Source organism: Suricata suricatta, unplaced genomic scaffold (assembly GCF_006229205.1).
Source record: "Suricata suricatta isolate VVHF042 unplaced genomic scaffold, meerkat_22Aug2017_6uvM2_HiC HiC_scaffold_9278, whole genome shotgun sequence".
NCBI lineage: Eukaryota > Metazoa > Chordata > Mammalia > Carnivora > Herpestidae > Suricata > Suricata suricatta.
This window is the reverse complement of record NW_021916752.1, coordinates 1-1,129: the sequence shown is the minus strand read 5'-3', so window position 1 is coordinate 1,129 and position 1,129 is coordinate 1. Positions and strand designations below refer to the sequence as shown.

At 43.3% G+C, this 1,129-nt stretch overlaps 1 protein-coding gene across 1 annotated transcript; it reads left to right on the top strand.

Annotated features, from left to right (window-relative positions):
* Positions 1-5: 5 nt before the first annotated feature.
* LOC115285351 (olfactory receptor 140-like) lies at positions 6-623 on the top strand (the record flags this gene model as incomplete). Its single annotated transcript, XM_029931622.1, has 1 exon — positions 6-623. A coding segment is annotated over one exon (618 nt), but the record flags the coding sequence as incomplete, so codon positions are not given.
* Between the last annotated feature and the right edge of the window lie 506 nt (positions 624-1,129).

Genomic DNA, 1,129 nt, shown 5'->3' with positions numbered 1-1,129 from the left:
TCTTTGTGGAGCACTTCCTGGGAGGATCAGAGATCATCCTCCTTATTGTCATGGCCTATGATCGCTATGTGGCCATCTGCAAGCCACTGCACTACACAACCATCATGCGACAGGGGCTCTGCCGCCTCCTGGTGGTGGTGGCCTGGATAGGGGGCATCCTACATGCTGCCCTGCAGACCCTTTTCATGGTCAGCTTGCCCTTCTGTGGTCCCAATGTCATTGACCACTTCATGTGTGATCTCTTCCCTCTGCTGAAGCTTGCCTGCAGCGACACCTACAGGTTGGGAATGGTGGTGGCAGCCAACAGTGGGGCCATGTGCTTGCTCATTTTTTCCATGCTACTCATCTCCTACATAGTCATTCTGAGGTCCCTGAATTCCCACAGCTCCGAAGGACGACACAAAGCCCTCTCAACATGTGGCTCTCACTTTGCCGTAGTTGTACTTTTTTTCGTGCCTTGCATATTCACCTACATGCGTCCTGTGGTCACCTACCCTGCGGATAAGCTGGTGACTGTGTTCTTTGCAATCCTCACTCCCATGTTAAATCCTATCATTTACACAGTGAGAAATACAGAGGTGAAAAGTGCCATGAAGAGACTGTTGAGAAGGAGAGTGACTTAGGCTGTTGATAATGCCAAGGAAGTGATGGTATAGATAAAGGAAGGGTTATATCTGTCATAAAGTATGAAAGTGAAACAATACATTTCACAGATCACTGACAGAAAAAAAAGTCCCACATACTAACATTTATTAAGCACTCAATAGTGGCTAGGCCTTTCGATAGGTGCTTTTGATAGTTTTTAATGTACTTTACCAAAGCCTGAGTGTTCATAGATTCAAGCAATGCAATGGAAAGAACAGCTATAAATCACGAGTTTGGTTATTCTAGAGTATGTTTTTCTCCAGAGTCTTACTGTTACTTTACTAAATTTTTCATACATATGTTACTTGGATGAAATCGTTTTTTCCATAGGACTGTTTTTGTTGTTGTTGTTGTGTTGTTGTTGTTGTTTGTTTTTTTGCTTCACCTATGGTGAATCAAACAGAAAATAGAAATTCTTAGGTAGATATATGTGGAGGGGACAGTTGGGGAGTGAAAGAATTACTGCTGATTTTTTTAGCCCTAT